The 21,231-nt window shown below is 36.7% G+C and overlaps 1 protein-coding gene across 1 annotated transcript in view; it reads left to right on the forward strand.

Moving 5' to 3' along the window:
• Window positions 1-21,231, forward strand: part of exoc5 (exocyst complex component 5) — a 58,302-nt gene that overhangs the window by 34,283 nt on the left and 2,788 nt on the right. The window contains exons 10-17 of the mRNA XM_072268261.1: window positions 3,957-4,039; window positions 8,361-8,570; window positions 12,226-12,373; window positions 12,550-12,658; window positions 14,121-14,241; window positions 15,721-15,807; window positions 17,534-17,642; window positions 19,345-19,560. Coding sequence (XP_072124362.1) covers window positions 3,957-4,039; window positions 8,361-8,570; window positions 12,226-12,373; window positions 12,550-12,658; window positions 14,121-14,241; window positions 15,721-15,807; window positions 17,534-17,642; window positions 19,345-19,560 — 1,083 coding nt within the window. The remainder of the gene's footprint in view (window positions 1-3,956; window positions 4,040-8,360; window positions 8,571-12,225; window positions 12,374-12,549; window positions 12,659-14,120; window positions 14,242-15,720; window positions 15,808-17,533; window positions 17,643-19,344; window positions 19,561-21,231) is intronic.

Here is a 21,231-nt window from a genome sequence, read left to right on the forward strand (position 1 = left end):
TTGGTTGTTTGTCCATCTTTGTGTACAGTTTTTCATTGATTCTATTGTGTTTCTTTGTATTTACTGTGAATGTCCACAAGAAAATAAATCTCAGGATAGTATATAGTGACATATACTGTATGTACTTTGATAAGTTTATTTGAACTTAAAATAACTCTCTGTCATTGCCCTCTGACTCCTATCAGCAGATTCATTTTGGATCCTGCTCAGAATTTTATCCAACATATTGCCCATCATTGATGTTAGATCTGCATGCCTATTTTTATCTGGGTTATTGCTGCTACCCTTTTTGAATAAAGGTACTATACTTACTGTTCTCCAGTCATCTAGAGTCTCAGTCTAAGATTTAAAAATCTCTCGGCCTCACAATTTTCTTCTCTACTTTGCATATAACCCTGGGATGCATCTTATCTGGCTAAGGGGATTTATCTACATATATGCCCACTAAGACATCCAATGCATCCTTTTTAATATAAGTTACATAATTTTACTGTATCCCTCCTGGAATTCTCAAACTATTATGTACGTGCACATGAGAAATACTAATTTAAGAACTTGTCTTCATCCTCTGTCTCCTTGCACAGATTTCCTTCCCCCTTGATCCCTGATGGGTTTTACTCATTCTCCAGTAACCCTTTTATGTACCCCTTTGCACATAATGTGTTTATAACGTGTTTTGGGATTTTCCCTAATCTTAACTACCGGTGATGTCATGTTTACCCTCCTATTTCTGTGCACGTTATACTTTATATATTTCTGAAGGATGACCCTCATTTTTACCTTTGTATTTGGCAATTTTTTCTTTATCCAACCCGTATACAGAATGTCGTTTGACATCTAGGATTCTTTGAACTTGCTGATCTTATCTCTCACTTAAGGGTACACATTAGTCCTGCAAAATCATTACTTCACTTTTGAATGACTCCCACATCTCTCTCCAGCCTGGGGATTTCTCTATGGTAACACACTCAACAGCCAGTGACCACTGTTCAACTTGTTGCCATAGAGGACTGGGATGTCAGACAAAGAGAGGGACACAAACAGCAACTTAGATCATTTGATGAAAGAGGTGGTCACATCTGCTTGGTCTTTCAACACTTGGAGCAAACACTGCCAGCTCCTGCCAATGCCTGAATTTATCCTGCATGCAATGCAAGCAAGTGCCATTTCACAAACTAGTGGGTACATGCCTGTGAGTGTTTGGAATGGAGTTCCAGGAATGCTGAAGCAAATTGGTGCTCTACAGAGTAACACAAAACAGAATACCAGAATAGCTAATGAATTCATTATGTTTGCAATTTATTTTGGAATTGTTGAAGGAGATCTAGGTCCAAACTTTCAAACAAGATGTAATAGTGGACCATGGAAAATTCGTTTCGAAAAGATAGGCTTTCTAACAGAAGAGAAATGGTAGAGACATTGAGGATTACAAGTAGAAATAGCGAGTTCCCGGAGAGACTATAATTGGAAGAGCTCAGATATTTGTTAGATGTGTTTAGGAAAGTTTCCTTAATCAGTATTTAGAAGTCCCAACTAGAGGGAGTGCAATACTAGATCTCCTGTTAGGGGATGAGACAGGGCAGGTGACAGAACTTTGAGTAGGGGAGCACTTTGCATCTAGTGATCATAATGCCATTAGTTTCAAGGTAATTATGGAGAAGGATAGGTATGGCCCTCGGGTTGAGTTTCTAAATTGGAGAAAGGCTAATTTTTTGATGGTATCAGAAAGGATCTGGCAAGTGTAGTTTGGAACAGGTTGTCTTCTGGCAAAGGTGTACTTGGTAAGTGGGAGGCCTTCAAAAATGAAATTTTGAAAGTAAAGAGTTTGTATGTTTCTGTCAGAATAAAAGGCAAGGATAACAGGTCTCTAAATATAAGGAAGGAAATTATAGGCCAGTGCGCCTGACATCAGTAGTAGGAAAATTATTGGAAGGTACTCTGGGGACTGGATGTAGACTTATGTCGTCATCATAGTTTTGTGTGTGGTAGATCATGTCTAACCAATCTTGCAGAGTTTTTTGAAGTAATTACTAGGAAAGTTGAGAAGGCAAGGCAGTAGATGTTGTCTGCATGGACTTTAGCAGGGCCTCTGACAAGGTCCTGCATGGGAAGTTGGTCAAGAAAGTCAGTTGCTTGGCATTCAAAATGGGGTGGTAAATTGGATTGGACACTGGCTTTGTGGAAGAAGCCTGAGAGTGGTTATACACGATTGCGTCTCTGACTGGAGGCCTGTGACTGGTGGTGTGCTGTAGGGATCAGTGCTGGGTCCGTTGTTTTTTTTTGTCACCTACGTATATCAACGATCTGGATGATAATGTGGTAACCTGGATCAGCAGATTGCAGATGACACCAAGATTGGAGGTGTAGTGGACAGCAAGGAAGACTATCAAAGCTTATACTTGGATCTGGACCAGCTGGTGAAATGGGCTGAAAAATGACAGATGGAATTTAATGTGGACAAGTATAAGGTGTTGCACTTTGGAAGAACCAACCTGGGTATGTGTTAAGCAGTGAGTGGCAGAGCACTGAGGAGTGCGAACAGAGGGAACTGGGAATACTGATCCATAATTTCTTGTAAGTGGTGTCACGGGTAGATAGGGTTGTAAAGGATTCTTTTGGCATATTGGCCTTCATAAATCAAAGTACTGAGTACAGGATTGGGATGTTATGTTGAAATTGTGTAAGATATTGGTGAGGCCTAATTTGGATTATTGTATGCAGTTTTGGTCACCTACCTACAGGAACGATGTAAGTTAGATTGAAGGAGTGCAGAGAAAATTTACAAGTATACTGCCAGACCTGAGTTATAGGGAAAGCTTGAACAGGTTATGATTTTGTTCCCAGGAACATAGAAGATTGAGGGGAGATTTGATAGAGGTATACAAAATTTGAGAGGTATAAGGTAAATGCAAGCAGGCATCTTCCACTGAAGTTGGATGACACTAGAACTAGAGATCATGGGATAAGGATGAAAGGTGAAATGTTTAAGGGGAATGTGAGGGGGGCTTCTTCACTCTCAAGGTGGTGAGGGTGTGGAATGAGCTGCCAGCACAAATGGTGGACGTGGGGTCACTTTCAACTTCTAAGAGAAATTTGGATAGGTACATGGAGAGGGTCTCTGAAGGTCTATGTTCCTGGTGTAGGTCAATGGGATTAGGTAGTTTAATGGTCTGGCATGGACTAGATGGACAATAGGGCCTGTTTCTGTGCTGTAGTGTTCTATGTCTCTTATGTTTCAGAGAGTTAAAGAATAGGAAAAGTGTTAGACTTGGAGATGGGCACACCAATCAAAGAATTTAGAATAAGGAAGGTTTTCAAAAATTGTGTTCTCAGTGTGATTAGTCAGAGAGCATCAAACATGAGTAACAGGTGAGTAGGACATGGGATATACATTAGGAAATGGCAACTCAAATTTCCAAAGGGATCAAAGTAGTATGATAGCCTGCAGGTCATTTAAATGTATAGATAACAAAGTCATGGGTTTGGCAGAAAATGAAATGAGGCACTTAGGAGTTGTGTGTTGGTAGACTAGATGCTGAAGCAAATATGCCTATTAGAATGCCAAAATTGCTGTTAGTGTGATTCAACTTTGCTGTGTTTTCCTTTTGTCAGGATTCAGAAAAAAGCTATAAAAAGCCTTACGTTCTCAAGTATCTTTTCCGTATCAGGAATAAAAAATAGTGACAGTTCAGGAATAATTTGGATTAGGGGTTTTTCTTGCCTGCCAAAAGCTGTGCTAGCTCTTCTCTGTGAATCAACAAAAGTTTTTAACGTATTCCTCTCGCAGGTGAAATAAATTTTCAAATTTTGCCAAGTTTTGCGATTGCTCTTTCATTTTCGTATTAGTGATAGAGCTTGTGTGTTGCTGCTGTAATGTAATTGTTAACTGGCAGAAACTTTGTAAACTCTGAAATCCATCAGTATTGGAAACAATCTTTCTTTTCATATCTATTTAGAGTTTTATCCGCGATAGATTAGAAGAAAGTAAAAGATCTGATGCAGAACAATATTTAAAGAACCTGTATGATCTGTACACAAGGTAAGGTATCATTGGAAATTCTATTTTAAATTTAATAAAGCCATACTTCAAATACTGTCCTAAGTCAAAATGTATGGACTATTTTCATAATATATTCTTAAGTCGGAATTGATATACTACTTATAAATACATTAAAATAGGTTATGAAGGATGTGGGATATTAATCCTTATGTGTATGTTAATTACCTTTTGGGTAAGAATCTTGCTGACCTTCTGAAGTTTGACCTTGTCCCACTTTGACTTAAAATGTTATTTTTACATAATATTGATATCTAAGATTATTCGTTTACTGGGAACCAGACTGCCAGAACAGATAGTCGAGTGGTTGTGTGGACAGATGTTCAGACCTCAGACAAAGTCAGGAAACAAAAAGTTGAGCATGGTGGGACTAATATTCAGGAGCTGCTGCTATTTCAATACAAGAAATGTGATACTGTAGCCATTAGTGAGACTTGGTTGCAGGAGGGTTGGGACTCAATATTCCAGAGTTCCATTATATTAGACGTGATAGAGCAGGATTCATTAAGGGGGGAGGGGTGGTGTTGCTAGTCAGGAAAAATGTCATGGCAGTGCTTAGTCAGGACAGTCTGGGGAGCTCTTCTAATGAAACTTTATGGGTGGAAGTGAGGAATAATGAAAGGTATGACCGCATTAATGGAGCTATATCATAGACCACTCAACAGTCCACGGGATTTAGAGGAACAAATTTGTAGAGATCACAGACTGTTGCAAGAAGCATAAGATGCGATAGTCGGTGATTTTAATTTGCCACATATTAACTGGGACCCCCATACTGTAAAAGGACTAGATGGGATAGAGTTTGTCAAGTGTGTTCAAGGAAGTTTCCTTGATCAGTACATGGAGAAGTCCTAATGAGAGAGTATCCTAATGAGAGAGTATGCACAATTTGATCTTTTAAGAAGTGAAATGGGGCAAGTGACAGAAGTTTGTGTAGGGGAACACTGCATCTCGTGATCACAATGCCATCAGTTTCAATGTAATTTTGAAGAAGGATAGGTCTGGTCCTCGGGTTGAGATTCTAAATTAGAGAAGGCTAATTTTGATGTTATCAGGAAGGATCTGGCTTATATGGATTGGGACAGGCTGTTTACTGGCAAGGTTATACTTGGTAAGTGGGGGGCCTTCAAAAGTGAAATTTTGAGAATATAAAGCTTCTTTTGCCTGTTGTAATAAAAGGCAAGGATAACAGGTTTAGGGAAACTTGATGTTTGAGAGATACTGAGGCCCTGGTTAAGAGGAAACAGTAGGTGCATAGCAGGTAAAGGCAGGTAGGAACAAATGAGGTAGTTGAGGAGTATAAGAAATGCAAGAAAATATTAAGAAAAAAATCAGGAGGGCTAGAAGAAGACATGAGGTTGCTCTAACAGACAAGGTGAAAGAGAATCCGAAGACCTTCTACAGATATGTTAAGATCAAAAGGATTGCAAAGGACAAAATTAGTCCTCTGGAATGTCAGAATGGTAATTTACATGTAGAGCCAAAAGAGGTGTGGGAGATCTTAAATTAAGTTTTTGCTTCTGTATTTACTTGGGAGACTAACAGAGTCTATAGAAGTGAGTCAAAGCAGCGGTGAGGTCATGGACCCAAAACAGATTACAGAGGAGGAGGTGTTTGCTGTCTTGAGGCAATCCAGAGTGGACAAATCCCCAGGCTTGACAAGATGTTCCCTCAGACCCTGTGGGAGGCAAGTGCTAAAATTGCAGGTGCCCTAGCGGAGATATTTAAATCATTCTTGAGACAGGTGAGGTACCAGAGGATTGGAGGATAGCTAAAGCTGTTCCAGAAAGGTATAGGTGCAGGGATCGGTGCTGGGTCCGTTATTGTTTGTCATCTTTATCAACGATCTGGATGATAATGTGGTTAACTGGGTCAGCAAATTTGTAGATGACATCAAGATTGGGAGTGTAGTGGACAGTGACGAAGACTATCAAAGCTTGCAACGGGATTTAGAGCAACCAGAAAAATGGGCTAAAAAAAATTGCATATGGAATTTAAAGCAGACAAGTGTGAGGTGTTGCTCTTTGGGAGGATGAACCAGGGTAGGTCCAACACGGTGAATGGTACGGTACTGAGGGGTGTGGTAGAACAAAGGGATTCGGGAATACAGGTTTGTAATTCATTGAAAGTGATGTCACTGGTAGATAGGGTAGTTAAAAAAGCTTTTGGCACATTGGCCTTCATAGATCAAAGTATTGAATACAGGAGTTGGAATGTTATGTTGAAGTTGTACAAGACATTGGTGAAGCCTAATTTGGATTATTGTGTGTAATTTTGGTCACCTACCTTCAGGAAGGATGTAAATAAGGCTGAAAGCGTACAGAGTAAATAAACAAGGATGTTGCTGGGACTGGAGGACCTGAGTTATAAGGAAAGATTGAATAGGTTTGAACTTTATTCCCTAGAATGTAGAAGATTGAAGGGAGATATGATAGAGGTATACAATTTTATGAGAGGTAGAGATAGGGTAAATGCAAACTGACCTTTTCTACTGAGGTTAGGTGAGATTACAAATAGAGGTCTTGGGGTGAAAGGTGAAATGTTTATATGGAACATAAGGGGAAACTTCTTCACTCAGAGAGTGGTGAGTGTGTGGAACAAGCTGCCAGCGCAAGTGGTGGATGTGATTTCAATTTCAATGTTCAGGAGAAGATGGGTAGGGTATAGAGGGCTATGGTCTGGCTGCAGGTTGATAAGGCGAGGCAGTTTAAATGGTCAGTATGATCTGGAAGGACCAAAGGTCATGTTTCTGTGCTGTAGTTTTCAATGTCTAATTGAAATTGTACCTTGTATTGCAATTTGCAAAGACATTCCAAAAAAAAATTGGAAATTCAACCCGTCTTTAAAATGTAATTTTGAAATCAAATTGAAACTTGTGATAATTAATGTTTAAATGAAATGTTATTGTAATAGTTTAGTAGCATTTGTGATTACATGGAAGCAATCTTTATATGTGATAGTTAAGTTGACCCGTTGTTGTCATTGGGAATTTTTCCTGGTGTTTAATTAGAACAAATGCAAATTTTATTTTGGTCACCCCTGTCAACCCTGTGCTGCAGAAAATTACCTGATTATCTCTGCTTCCCCCACCGCTACTTTCGAAAATTATTTGTAACTAGTGCTCTGTACTCATGAACTTACTGTTGGTGATTTGATGGGGAGACATTTTACCTTTGAGAGGCCCAAGTTTGTCAGTGGGCCATCTGTAATACCTTTGATATTTATTTGAAAAGAAATAGACTGACTATCCTGGGTTACAGTTACAAAAAACCTTGAGACTCTTACTAATATCAAAAGTAATTATTGTATCAGATGAGCAGAACATGAAAAAGAGGATTAAGCAGATTAACTGAAGGATTTCTGACAATTATTTTAAAGGTTAGAGGAAAATGCTGATGAGTAACTTCCACCAATACAAAACCTCATGAGTGGTTGAAATGTGTTTCTGCTTAATTGAAAATATGTTATGAGTATCAGTGGGAAGTGGAAGTTGGATTAGTCTTCAATCAGTATTGGTAAAATATATTACCTGGTCATTATCATATTAATATTTATGGAGTTTTGCTGTGTTCAAATTGGCTGTTCCATTTTGCACATTAGAGCAGAGGCTGCACTTCAAAAGTAGTCAGGTAGTTGTAAAGTGCTTTATGACATCTGGCATTCCTGAAATACACTGCACAAATATAAATTCAATTCAGTTTAGACTGCAAGTTTAGGAAAGCAAGCAAGTGGTTAATCCTTTCATAGCAAAATAATTGATTTCAAAGATTGTTTGCACACAATGATTGTTACATAAAATAGACCTCTACATAATTTTGCATAGCCATTACAATGCGGGTTAGCATTTACTAATCCTTTTTCAGTTAGTGGAGATGGGTACACATCAGAATAATAAAGCTTTTAGAATAATAAGGCAGTAAGCTACTTCCATATTAGCACTTTTTACCTGAGATTTCTTTGTTATGTAATTAATATCATTAGAAATCAAAACATAAAGATCCAATTTCTCCAGGACTTATTAACAGATTTAATTGATATCTTATGCCTTGAAAGATAGAGTGCAGATTGAAATCAAGACCACCAAAGCTATATTAATAATCTTGCATTGAAATCTCAGTTGCCCTCCTTGTAGAGCTAGTCATTTTGAGGTAGGGTATTTCAGAACTGAATGAAAAAGGTCAAAATAGTTTGGTTTGATACTTTAAAAAAATCAGGCTGTCTAGCTGTTGTTTGAATACCATTGGTAAGTGCTTAGGAACAAACAATGAACGCAACCTTTTTTGTGTTGTCTCTTTTCCTTCAGGACCACAAATCTAGCGAGCAAATTAGCAGAGTTTGACCTTGGCACTGATAAGCAAACATTTCTGGCTAAGATGATCAAAGGCATTTTCATTTCCTATTTGGAAAATTATATAGAAATTGAGACGGGCTACTTGAAGAATAGAAGTAGTATGGTGTTACAGCGTTATTATGATTCCAAAAATCATCAAAAGCGGTCTTATGGCTCTGGAGGGTGAGTGACTTATTTGAAAATGAAGTACATTTTTCATCCAACTGTTGGTATTTTTGACATTTTATTATTTTGTGGTCTTTTACTACTGATTGGTACCTAACTTCTAGATGGGTCACAGATTAACAGTGTAAATACACTGGGGCTTAGCTGTAAATAGGTTTTGAATTTGAGGTGACTTTCATATTAAAGAAGTAAGGCAGTATTCATTAAATATGTGATATCTAAGCTTGGTATCATCCAAATTGTACATTTTAGAACTCTGTACGTCTCTTATCACCAAAGTAATTTTGTTTTCTGGCTCCCAAAAGGAATTTTGATATCAGGGCTGCCAAGGTAGAAAAATTCTGACTATATACCCTAACTATAGAGACCCCTATCACTGCTGCCATCCTCTTTCTTTCCCTACCCTTCTGAGCCACGGGGCCAGACTCTGTGCCAGAGGCACGGCCACTGTTACTTCCTTCAGGTAGGCCGACCCTCCCAACAGTACTCAAGCAGGAGTACTGATTGTCAAGGGATACAGCCACAGGGGTGCTCTCTAGCCTCTGACTCCTGCCCTTCACTCTCCTGTTACCCACTTATCTGTCTCCCCAGGCCCCAGTGTGACTACCTGCCTATAGCTCCTCTCTATCACTTCCTCACTCTCCCTGACCAGACGAAGGTCATCAAGCTGCATCTCCAGTTCCCTAACATGGTCCCTAAGGAGTTACAGCTCAACGCACCTGGCGCAGATGTGGCCATCCGGGAGGCTGGGAGTCTCCCAGACCTCCAACATCTGACACCAAGCACAGAAAACTGTCCTTCCTGTCTGTATTCTACTCAGGCAACCTAACTCGCCTCGACTCGCTGAGCCAAAGCCTTCCTACTCTGTCACCCGCTCTTTAGAGTGGTGTCCTTTTAAACTCTTCTTGCTGTTCTCACTGGCCGACGTCCACGCATTTGTGCAGTCGTGCCTTGATCAAAATGCTGAATAATCGTCTCCCTTTAAACTCTTCTCGCTGTTCTCACTGGCTGACATCCACGCGCTTGCGTGGTCGTGTCCCGATCAAATCACTGAAGAAATAACCAGCATTATTGAAATTAAAGTAATCTATATTTATAAATAAACTATACTAGTATCTGGTTTCCATCAGTTGCCTCAATAATGAATTACTCATTCTAAGTTCATGAAAATCTAGCAAAAATTTCCATTTGAAACAGTTTCTTGAAGATGATTAAACTGAGTTACAATTTTTTTTACTGGAAGCTGTAAACACTGGGTCATCCCAAAAGAGCTTTGTTTTCCTTTGAGAATGGTGGTTTATAGGAATTGTTTTTCTTTAGCTTGTAATGAACATTATGTTTTTAAAATAAAAGAAATGGTGAGCTTATAGCCAACACCACTTGCATTCATGGAAGTCGCATATTAAAAGTTGAACATTACTTACTAGACTAATGAGAAAATTTATGTTCCATTCTTTACATTTGTGTTAAATCTTTGAGCTTTTTTTTCAATATTGCTGTGAAATGATATCTCATTTTCACTGGGCAGAAATTTGCTGTGCTACTTCTGTGATTATTTTGGTGACTTGAATTTACTTCAGCCCTGACATCTAATTTGGTTTTCACGGAAGAGTCTAGAAACAAGCTGAGCTTGCCTATACATGAAGAAGATTTTTGAATTTGTCTAATTAAATACCATGACCTGAATGCACAGCAGGTGCGCTTCAACATCAGTTTGTGCCCTTTTGTAGTACTTGTTATTTCAGTACAATTACATAATTAAATTTAGGGGACAGTATTTTGAAAAAATAATTTCCAAATGCAGTACTGTGAAGTGTGACGAAACTAATTTGTGATTTCTATGCAGTTGATTTTGTAGCTGTCTAATTTACTCAAGTGTATGTGTTATTAGATATATGCAACCAAATTTACTTTCCCCAAGTTAATTTTTGTCTCTCGGTTGAATGGCACTCATTTCCCTTAAGTGAAAAGTTATTATTTTTAATTTGGGTGATGCAAGATGCTAAATCTCCCTTCTGCAGTTGTTCATTGTAGTGCTCCAAAGACATTGAACAGTGGCTGGACATATACCCTGTACCCCTTTTGATACTACGGTCTTCTTATTGATTTATTCTACAAGCAGTAGCACCATACTGTCATCCTTGTTGGAAAATGTTTCAATAAATTTTTAACTAGACTTCAAAACTATCAGATCGTCATCAAAACTGGCTGTAACTCTGGTCATTTGTCTTTTAAAGCATTAGCTTCAGAGCCACAATCAAAATGTGCACACACTTTCAGCAATATTAAAGTGGTGCATTTTTGAAAACTATAGGGAGCTTCCTCAAGACGTTACCTTGGAGATTCTGTATTTAAAACAATTGTGAGGTGTTTTGAAGGTGTTTACTATGTCATGAGAATTTTAAAATGTATTTAAATTTTAAGACTGTAATTCAGTTAACTGTTAAATTACTACTTAAATTTATTAACTATTCCTCAGTTTTTGCCAGGCTAGTTTATTTGAAACAATAAATCAGTAAATGAATATTGCACAACTGTTGTTGTCAAAGTAGAGCATGCTGCAGGTGAAATGGGTACATTATTTTCAGATTTTTTTCAAATTCTCTGTGGCAAAGCAATGCCTTTAATTCCTCAAAATGCTACCAAATCTTCCTCCTTTTCCCGGGCATACATAAAGATCAAAAACAGTTTGCGATGTTAGCATTTTACTAACAGCCAACAGCATTTATTATTTAACAAATTGAACATCCCTCTTGATCCTTAAGCAACTACACCTTTACCAGTCATGAAATGCCAACTTAGTTCATGAATAATTTGCCACATCCAGTACCCATTGGCAACAGTTTAAAAGTGCCGTTCTCTGGAAGACCTCCAGGCCTGAAATTGAATAGTTATTCATAACACTCTCTAAACTGTGGCATCTGTGAGCAGGGAAGCAGTCGACTTTTTGGGCCAACAGCGACTAAGAGTCCTTATTTCCTGCTTATACATTCAGTGTTACAAAAGATACAGAGAACAAGTTGAAGCTTCCAGGAAACCTCAGTTTCATCAATGTTGAATGCATGAAAAGGCAGGTTAATTTGAAGTAATATAGCAGAGTTGATGAAAACATTTTGTCACTTCTGGAGTCATTTCATTAGCTTCTGAGTTCTTTCATCTTTTTATCTATTAAAAGTTAATTATTTGTTAATGTCTAACTGAGTAACAGCAATTTAGTTTCAACAAATGCTGCAGTGATAACTAATACCACACTGTGAATCCTCTCAGAAATAATACTCTGGGAAAAATCCCTGCCATTTTCTTAAAATAAAGAATAATTATGGTGAAATGATTCATAGGCGAGTCACATTGTGCAGTTGGATAACCACTGAGAATTGTAGAGGTTTATAACCTGAGTGGGAGGACTAAACCCAAATGTAGGATAACAGTTGCACTTCGGTAAAGGGTTATGCAAGTTGTTTTTACTCAATAAGTGAACTTTTTAAATCTTTACAAAACATCAGTCAGCATTGATGCCAATAAAACATGTGTTTTAATAGGTAATTATGCATTGTGTGTGAATACTTTTGCATGTGGCTTCAATTAAATAAGCAGCATCTTAAACCTTTACATAAATTGTGGGCTTTATTTGAAATGATTTTTCATTTTGTAGTATTCAGGATCTAAAAGAGCGAATTCGCCAACGCACCAACTTACCACTTGGACCAAGTATTGACACACATGGTGAGACTTTCCTGTCACAGGAGGTGGTTGTCAATCTTTTGCAGGAGACCAGACAGGCCTTTGAGAGGTGTCATAGGGTGAGAAAGTTTTTGAGATTTGAATTATGAATTGCTTTTCTTCAAGTAGGTCACTGTGCCTTCCACTTTAGAGACTTTTTCAAGAAATTGTTTTGAGCAAACTTTTATTTATTCCGGCTCAATATAGTTAACGTATTGAGCCGTACACACTCACATTTTAATCTTTTTACTTATAGTTGTCTGACCCTTCTGATTTACCAAAGAATGCTTTTCGAATATTTACTATTCTTGTGGAGTACTTGTGCGTTGAACATATTGACTATGCGCTAGAGATTGGACTCGCAGGTAATTGTGTTATTAAATTATTCATTATATGATTCCCTGTGCATTAATTCAATTTCATGTTTCCATTAAATTTATGAGCACCTGATTTCCGAGCTAATAATGTAAATTCTTCACTTTCCTTGGGTTTGTCCAATTTCCTTTCAAAGTTCATATTAATGCCATCACTTCAATACTGATGACTCTTAATTTCCTCCTTTTCACCAACAGCCATTGCATTCTTAACTTTCTATACCATGCATTTTTGAACATTTGATCTCCTATTTCTCATACATTCTAGTTTGTTTTCCTTGAATAGCACTAAAATAGATCTAGACCTGGGTTTTTTTTAAGGTTGTTATGGCTGGGGGTGGTAGTGGGCTTAAACTCCCACTACCTGTTAAATGTTCCCAATGGCGTATGTCTCAAATATCCCCTGACAAAGAAGTTCAGCTCCTATCCTTCTGGTGTAGCTTAGCTACTAAGCCAGTAGAACCATTTCTACTGACAGGAGAAGAGGCAAAGGCAGATTACTGTTGTCTTAAAGCCAGTGGCTTTGGCCAGATGGGGCTTGTCCGCTGTGATTGGCAGCTCATCTGGGAGAAGGAAAACTCTAACCCAAACCTCCACTGCCTTGCGGCTATACCCACTCATGGGGAAGGCTTCGGGAGTAAATACCGAGGGAAAAATCCTGGCTTGGATTCTCTAAGGCAGTCCTACAGTGAGTTCAACATAACTGGCAGCTTCAGCTGTGCTGCTGGTGCCAAACTGTATCACACTATGCCATTCCTTTGCATTTATCAGCTGTGTGGCAGGGGGAGCCTGCTACATGGGCAACAGCTTGCTCTCAATATTGTATTGCCCTGACTTGCATATCACGTAAACAGCTGGGACACAACATCCATGGTCAACCCCGACCAACGGAGGGCATCAGACCTAAACCCTGATCTTCCTCACTAAGGTTCTTCCTCCTTTCTACCACACTTCTCTGATTGCTAACACTTTTATGTTATCTATCTGTCCTTAACTCTAAGCTCCAGTCTTCCACCACCTGAATGCTCATTCACTTCTCAGTATTCTGTTGAATTCTCTTCCAATGATGCCGCAATGTAGGAAAAAGAAACTTATTTTATTATCTATCAGAATATGTCTTTGTAAAAACTTAGTGCATCATGTAGGTAATTTATGGCTTTATGAAGTTGTGCTTCAAATTGTTCCACTTGAGTGCTTTGACAGATTGAAAGAGGTGAGGTAGAAATTTCTCCTGGTGTGATGATTGTTGTTTGTTGACTATCAATATAATTATGAATTGAACTTAATACATTTGGTTGTCCATATCATTTATCACTTATTAGTATTTGGATATCATGTTAATTTATTTTTGCGAGCTAGTTGCTTAATGATGCAACCAAAATTTAATTCACAATGTTCTGATTATTGTTGGTCCTCTGATTTAAATATGACAAAATGTTGTCTCTTTCCTCAGCAATCCCATCTACAGATTCCAAGACTGGAAGCCTTTACTTTTTAGATGTCGTACAACAGGCAAATACTATTTTTCACTTATTTGACAAACAATTTAATGACCACCTCATGCCACTAATAAGGTAAGTAGATGTTTTTTTCTATCAATGCCTTTATAAGTCATAGGATCAGAATTAGGCTGTTTGGTCCATCGAGTCTGTTCCACTAATCAGTTGTGGCTGATTTATTTTCCCTCTCAACTCCATTCTCCTGTCTTCTCCCAGTAATCTTTGATGTCCTAATCAAGAACCTATTGACCTCCATTTTAAATCAACTCAATGACTTGGCCTCCACAGATATCTGTGGGAATAATTTCTACATATTCACCACCCACTGGCTAAAGAAATTTCTCTTTATCTCTGTCTAAATGGATGTCCTTTTATTATGTGAATGTGCCCTCTAGCCCAAGACTGTCTTATATTGGAAACATCCTCTCCATGTCCACTCTTTCAAGGCATTTCAATGTTCTGTAGATTTCAATGAGACCACCCCCAGTAGGTATAGGCCCAGAGCCATCAAACACTCCTAATATTTTAACTCTTTCATTCCCAGGATCATTCAAGTAAATCTCCTCTGGGCCCTCTCCAATGCCAGCACGTCCTTTTGAAGATATAAGGCGTAAAACTCACAATATTCTAAATGTGATCTGACCAATGCCTTATAAACCTCACACTCAGCATGACGTCCTTGCTTTTATATTCTAGTCCTCTCAAAATGAATGCTAATATTGCATTTGTCTTTCTTACTACCTACTCAACCTTCAAGTTAATCTTTAAGGAATATGCACATTTTTAAAAGCTTTGCAATTGTCTAATGTCTCGCTAATTTTTGCTATCTTGTATGTTCTCTGTTTTGCTGTTATGCTTTTTGTTTTCCTTTGTCAGCTATGGTTACCCCTTCCTCCCTTTAGAATGTATCTTCTTTGGGATGAACTGATCCTGCACCTTCCGAATTATTGCCAGAAACTCCAGCATTTCCTGTTCTACTATGATCCCTGCTCGTATCCCCTTCCAGTCAACTTTGGCCACCTCCTTTCTCACATCTCTGTTTACCTTTTTCTGTGATAATCATACAATACTCTTTTATTGTAATTAGAATAGAATTAAAATGGAACATCCTAACTTTTGAGTACATGTCATTTGCATGGCTAATGTGGCATTTTTGCATTAAGAACAAAGTTGCTTCGCTCTGTTTACATGCAAGCAGGACGACATAATGGAAATGCTTTTTAAGCTATTTGGGACACAATTTGAAGCAAAATATAGGTAAAGGAAAGATTTTTACAGTGTGAAATAAACAGTAAAATAATGATTGCCTGAGCAAATCGAGCCAGGTAAAAAGCAGAGATGTGTCTCTAAATGCAATTGAGAGCCATTTTAATCACAGCTAATTCAATGCGTCTGACTTAAATCTTAAAATTATAAAAAATCTGGTTTGAATGTTAATTTAGTCATTGTGCTAAACATTCAAACAGCAATTGAAATACCTCACTACAGTTTCTTAAACTTACTTTCATTTGTCAACAAAATGAATTCACTTTTATTTAATATTTGTATTTGCAGCTCTTCTCCGAAGCTTACTGAGTGCCTACAGAAAAAGAAGGAAGTGATTGAACAGATGGAAGTAAAACTAGATACAGGCATTGACAGGTAGATATAAATTCATTGCAACATATCCATCTAAAGCATGCCGTTAATCTGTTTTTCATGTACTATACAGCATCTCATTATCATTCCTTTATCATCCATTGGACATCCGTGAAATGCAGACTTTTGACGAAAGGGTGTTATCATAAGCTGCTTAATTCTAAAGCAAAATAACATTTTTATTATACTCTTTACAGTTATTAATGTGAATGTGAAATTGCAAAGGTTCTTTGACTGGAAATAGAGGACATTTTCTTATGATGTAAATGGAAACTTTGGCATTAATTATTAAATTGGAATTGACTAAATTACTTTGCATTTTATACTTGAGGACAAAAACAGTACTAGACATTTTAAATGATTTAATTCTATGATTGAGGTATGTAATGGGAAAGATTAATTTCTTCCACCATTTTCCAATAATTTTCTCAATAGTCTTTTTTAGGAATTTTTGATTTGTCAGTTTTGATACTGCATTGATGTCTCTCAAGATCTCTGCTTTAGATTTATACAGTCACAAAATTACTTCCTCAAGTGTTTTTTGGTGTATCTGTTTCAGCTCTTGGAAATACAGTACTAATTAATTATACAGGTTAATATACTTTCTCTGTTTTCACCTTAACCCTGAAAGTATTCTTAGTCAAATATGAAAAATTAATATTGAATCTCCTTATGTCATATTTTTGAGACAATTCAGTTTCTTGAATTTGTATGTTTAAACAAAAGCCATCTTTTCTCTGTACTATTCCAGTTGTTTTTACTCCATTGACTCTTGATTACTAAACTATCTGCATGGAAGTGGTTTCTCCATTTTCTATAAATATCCATTGTAATTTAAAATATGTCTATTAAAGCTCACCTGTGCTGAAATGAGAATATCAATTTCTGTGGACTCTACCATAACTGTAACCTTGTATTTAAAAAATGACTAGCAGGATTAACATTGATTTTAAACATGAGAAATTCTGCAGATGCTGGAAATCCAGAGCAATACCTCCAAAATGCTGGAGGAACTCAGCTGGACAGGAAATGGTAAGCAATCAACGTTTTGGGCTGAGACCCTTCTTCAGGACTCGGACAGACTGGTCTGTCCCACCTGAACCACACAAATGCCTGCGTGCTGTATCCTAAGCAAACATATCATGTTTCGGAATAAGTGAATAACAGGTGAAAATCCAAATTAATTTAGGGAAAACAACAAATGAATGGAATCATTTCTGATCTGCTTGGTTAATTAAACTGATTAAGGAGATTTCTCTAGCCCTGATTTAGTGTAGCTGATGTTCACCCTGGAATGCAGCATTCATTCCTGTATGGACTTTCAACAATTGAAATATTATAACGGGTCCAGTATTATAATACACCCAATCTCAATGTCCACCTGAAACTTTTGAACATTATCAAAACTCTTGACATGCTCTAAACTTTCGGATTATATGCAAGCTTTCAGACAGTGCCTCTGATAACTGATCTGGGCCTTTATTGAAAGTAGGAAAACAGAATATCTTCATACATTCCATCTGGGGTAACTTCAGTAAGATTATATGTGTTAATGTAGGTTCATGAAAATAGATTTTATTTCAAAGTACTTTAATATAGCTAATATTAAAATTTAACATTCAGTAGTATTGCCATGAAGCATCTTTGCATTGTTTAATATAATCTACTCCTGTACCAACCAAATAACAACTTTATCTCATAATTTAAGTATCCACTTTATTCTATGAAGGACATTGAATTGCATGATTGGACATATGAAGCACATTCTGACTGTTGAACAGAAAAAGACAGACTTCAAACCAGAGGATGAAAACAACGTGTTAATTCAGTATACAAATGTACGTATTTACAAGCTTTTGTATGGATTTTAGGAACCAACATGCTGTATATTACGTTTAATTCTTCCAAACTGCTATACAATATGGTTGAGCTAAATGATTTAAAGTGGAGTTGGGGATCTGTATTTTGTTATCTCCTTGGCTGCTGCCTTCAGTCTGAATTTTTATGGCAAATGTGTTGAACTTTTTTTGTACAATCACATTTTATAGCTCTTAGGGTGAGAAAAAAAATGTGAAGTTATATATTATAACATTTCATCTTCAAAATTCAAAAACGTTTTGCATCCTTGAAGTGAAATCACATTAGAAAAAATGGTGACCATTTTACAAACAGCAGGAATCAATCACTGTAAATTGTTACATATGTGTTTAAGACTATTAGAGGTTTGGACTTAAAAAATCTGTAGAGATTACAATGTGATGTAAATTATCAACGGAGTGAGGCCTTTATATAAATTCCACTACACTGCCCAATTTTTTTTTTATTTTGTCACCCATCCTTGGGAGTGATGGGTGGCATAGTCCTTTTTTCCTCCCTTATACAGCCCACTGTTACAGAATAATTGGAGAATTATGAGGTAAATTTTAGGCGGGTTGTAAATTTAGGACAAAACTTGCGTTTCTTCTATTGGAACCTAAATCCAAGATGGCATGGAAGCCTGCTGAAGAGTTTATAGAAGTTTAGTTTCTGGTGAAAATTTCCCCAACTGGCAGGTGTAATTCTATTACTTGATCTACAAACATGCCATGATTTTGATTGTCGGGCCCCACTGCACTTATTTGGATCTAGCATTTTCTTCACATTCAGTTACATTATTGCTATAGGATCTTACCATCTATCATCTTAATCTCCAGAGAGGAAATTTAATTTAATTTTTATCATAGTTTAAACTTTGTTCTGAAAATTGTGAGCCATCTGAATTGTAAATTTCTTGCTGGGCTTGTTGGACATAGCACATAAATATACTTGATACAGTTGGGACTCTTTAGATCAAATACATTGAATTACAATATCTTTTTGGCAAATGTATTCAGCTAGGATAATAGATTAACATGTCAGGATTTAGGCCCAAGCAGAGTATGCTAACAGAACGTTCTCATCAGAATTTGCATGTTTTTCACTGATCCTTAGATAGAAATGATGTTTTTCTATAATGTCCATTCATTTTGTTGCTTAGGGGAGCAACTATTTTTGCGGAGCACTATGTTATCACAGCAGGAGTCTGACTGAAAGGCAGCTCAGTGTCTTTGTTAATTTGGGATGAATGTTTTGTTAACAACTGCTGTGTGTTTATTCCCTTAATTTAAATATTTGAAAATTAAACTTGTATTGCTTTTGTTTTAGAAATCAAACCTTGTAATCATTTCTCTTGGACTAAAAGTTAAAAATGTGCTGTACACCAGCATTGAAATAGTTAGAAAACAAATGCTTTAAGATAAACTGTAATGAAGCAACTGCAGTTACTATAGAATATAATCTTGCTTTCACTACTTAATAGAACACAAACTACTAATGTCACGTGAAAGCAAAATGTTGGAAATGCTCAGCAGATCAGACAGCACCACAATGTGAAATATTAATTCTGCACAAATGATGCCTAATCTCTGACCATTTCTATTACTTTCTGTTTTTATCTCAGATTTGAACATCTGCAATGTTTTACCTTAGTAATATCTCACTTTCTCCAACCTTTTTGAATAGGCCTGTGTCAAAGTCTGTGATTATGTTAGGAAGCAAGTAGAAAAAAATCGAAATTCAATGGATGGGAAGAATGTGGATACTGTTCTAACAGAGTTTGGAGTTCGTTTCCACCGCTTAATTCATGAGCATCTTCAGCAGTATACATACAGTTCAATGGGTGGCATGCTGGCTATCTGTGATGTAGCTGAGTATCGGAAGTGTGCCAAAGAGTTTAAGGTGTTGTATACCTTCTATTAACCATCGGCTGATTTAATGACTAAATACTGTTGGTATTTTTGCTGCTTTCTTGATTACTAATTATTCCCTTTGAGTTCAAATTAAATAAAGTTGCACACAATAGCAGGATTTTTAAGTAAGCATTTCTTAAATATATTCAGTTATTTTCAGTTTACTTTTGGGATAATCATTATCCACCAATCACCACCACTATACTGATACTGAAATTCAGAAATAAGAGACCCGAATGTTTTATTTTGGAAAGTCTTTAACATTTATAAATTAAGAGGGGAATGTTCATTTAATTAAATACAGTATTTAAAATATTTTGTATCATGTTTTACCTTAAAATCTTTAATTCAAAAATCGTTCTCATATTTAAAATTATGATAGAAATATGCTTAAATAATTAAATAGTATTCAACAAATCCATGTTCAGAACTGATAGCAGCGAGACCTCTTACATTTTCAGTGAATTGATGTATCTCTGTTTGTATCACCAGATGGTGTTAGATTTCAGTCTAATGCTGAAGACGTTCTAAGGAAGAGTAATATAACATTTTTAATTATTGGATCGAAAGATTTTTTATTTTGCATTTTATCCTTGTTATAATATGTTTTATATCCACTATAATGAAGGAAAATGAAACAATGTGAATTATGGAAATACACAGTTGCTGAAAAACTAATGTTTTAATCTTGCACACTAAAGTGGCAGGAAATTCTGTTTAGTCAGTAGCTGTGAGTGAAGTTAAAGTACAGCTTTTTAATGGAGCTGTCCAATTTATGAGGACTCTAGAGCTGAAATACTAACTTCTCAACTGCTGGTGAAAGAACTAGCACATACACCAAGACTTCTGATTTGTTTCAGATTTCTAGCATTTGTAGTTTTATCTTAACAACTGAAATATTTGCTGACAACATAAACCCACTTCATTAATTTTATTTCCTTAAACCCTGACTTTATATCTTATAAATACACTCAGGTTTGATGTTCTAATTTGGATTGCCTCAAGATCATCCTTACCATTACCTAATTTTCAATCATTCTATAACTTAGAAATTTGCATGTATTTGCATTCATTTCAGTTCATTTTTAAACTTGCATTTTTCATGTACCTGAGCAAGTTGACTACTGAAGTACTTTAAATCTTAAACACTTTTCACTCGGTGCTAGATTTTCAAAATGATATATTACTCTATTTCATAGATGATAAGCTGACAAAGGTTTTGGTACCTAGCTTCAAAATCAAATAATTACAGTAGTCATGTTCCTCATAAGCTGTGACTTCAATTTGGTGTATAATCTGTTCAAGCATCCTTTTCAAGAATGTAGTGAATTTACATTTTGTATAGTAAAACTGGTAAACTGACACCCTTTATTATTTGTTTCTGCCAGGCAAACAGAATTTCTGGACATTGAATGTTAGTCTAGGCACATCCGCCCCCACCACTTCAGACCCCCTTGTTTTCCCAAGCTCAGTCCTGGTCTTTATACTCAGCCCACATAAACAGCAATATATGACATGTCTGAAGCCTGCAAATAATGTGAACTCCGATAGTTCTGTATTTGGTAACTCAGAAATTACCCACGTTGGTACACAAAGTTTTATTGTATCTTCCAACTATATATATCTTCCAACTTGTATGACAATTCGTGAAAAGTTAAAT

The sequence above is a fragment of the Mobula birostris genome, chromosome 1 (assembly GCF_030028105.1).
Source record: "Mobula birostris isolate sMobBir1 chromosome 1, sMobBir1.hap1, whole genome shotgun sequence".
Taxonomy (NCBI): domain Eukaryota; kingdom Metazoa; phylum Chordata; class Chondrichthyes; order Myliobatiformes; family Myliobatidae; genus Mobula; species Mobula birostris.